At 35.2% G+C, this 1,260-nt stretch overlaps 1 protein-coding gene across 1 annotated transcript in view; it reads right to left on the minus strand.

The window, feature by feature from the left end:
• Nucleotides 1-1,260, minus strand: part of LOC119591091 (putative nuclease HARBI1) — a 12,707-nt gene that overhangs the window by 8,135 nt on the left and 3,312 nt on the right. The window contains exons 2-4 of the mRNA XM_037939811.1: nt 1,050-1,054; nt 865-917; nt 166-464 (exon numbers count right to left, since the gene is read on the minus strand). Coding sequence (XP_037795739.1) covers nt 166-464; nt 865-917; nt 1,050-1,054 — 357 coding nt within the window. The remainder of the gene's footprint in view (nt 1-165; nt 465-864; nt 918-1,049; nt 1,055-1,260) is intronic.

The following is a 1,260-nucleotide window of genomic DNA, read 5'->3' on the forward strand; positions in this document are numbered from 1 at the left end:
ACATCTTTAACAATAACAAGATGCTCTCATATTATTATAGGTTTCAGGCTCTAGTGAATCACAGACAAAAACAAAAGGTAAAACAAACCCATTACTATTTTTTAGCAGTTTCTGATATCAATATCTAGCTAAACCAATTTGCAATAACACAACTGACTGCATAACTGTGCCACTTTCAGCAGCTTCTGCTACAATATTCATCTCGCCATCATTTTCTACAATTTCCTGAGGAATTGGTATGGAGAAGCATACAAGCAACTGCAATTTTGGAGCACTTACAGGATCATATTGAAGAGTTCTTCCAGAATGCTGCAGACACTTGAATCTTGACTTCAATATGCCAAATGTCTGCTCTATGATCACGCGTGTTCTGGTGTGACTTCTGCTGTAACGGATTTCTCCTGGTCTTCTTGGATTCAAAAGAGGTGTCCAAAGGTATGGTTTAAGGGGATACCCACTATCACCTGTCAGAAGTGAGAAATAGAAATATTAAGTAACTGCTTTGTAATACACTGTGCCTTAAAGAGTTACAAAAGCTATGACAAGTTTGGTGAATATATCTCACTCTGTTAAGTTTATATCTATATTGAGCAAATTAATTTTAGATCAACTAGTATGCAAATTTCAAAATAATGTCTCCTCCCCAATTCTTTTCATTGTCTAAAATAGCTATTCAAACTTTAAATACTTTAGTAATACACATCTACCATTTTTTCTGTTGGCAAATTAACCTCTTATGGGAAATGCCTAAATCAAATGCATAGCTATACTAGTATATTATTTGCAAATAACTACAGCTGCACAAAACTTAAACTGATTTATTTTTACAGTCTGGTACTACCATAAAAATGTCAAGCCACTTACCTAGTCTGTAATTTTCTCCAAATTCCCTTGCCTCAAATCGAATACGTATGATTCTTGGGAAGTTTGCAAATCTTAAAAAATCTTTGACAGTCTTCATTAAATCATTAGCACTTGATGTTAACTTTTATTTCTCTTCTTGTCTTTTTAGTCAACACTCTGGTCATTACTGCAATTATTCTGCTTACACTTGCTTGTATTAGTCCACATGAGTCACCAGTTACACTCTGATATGTTCCGCTAACATAAAAGCATAAGGCCACAAGCACTTGTGTGTGGGTTGGCTCTGCGTGTGACCTCCTTGTTCTTCTTCTTAAGCATTGATCAACATCTCACAGAGCCACAAAATTTCATGTCTTGGAAAACTGTATTACCGCAATTACTGGTTATCATTAACAC

The sequence above is a fragment of the Penaeus monodon genome, chromosome 28 (genome assembly GCF_015228065.2).
Source record: "Penaeus monodon isolate SGIC_2016 chromosome 28, NSTDA_Pmon_1, whole genome shotgun sequence".
In the NCBI taxonomy this organism is placed as follows: domain Eukaryota; kingdom Metazoa; phylum Arthropoda; class Malacostraca; order Decapoda; family Penaeidae; genus Penaeus; species Penaeus monodon.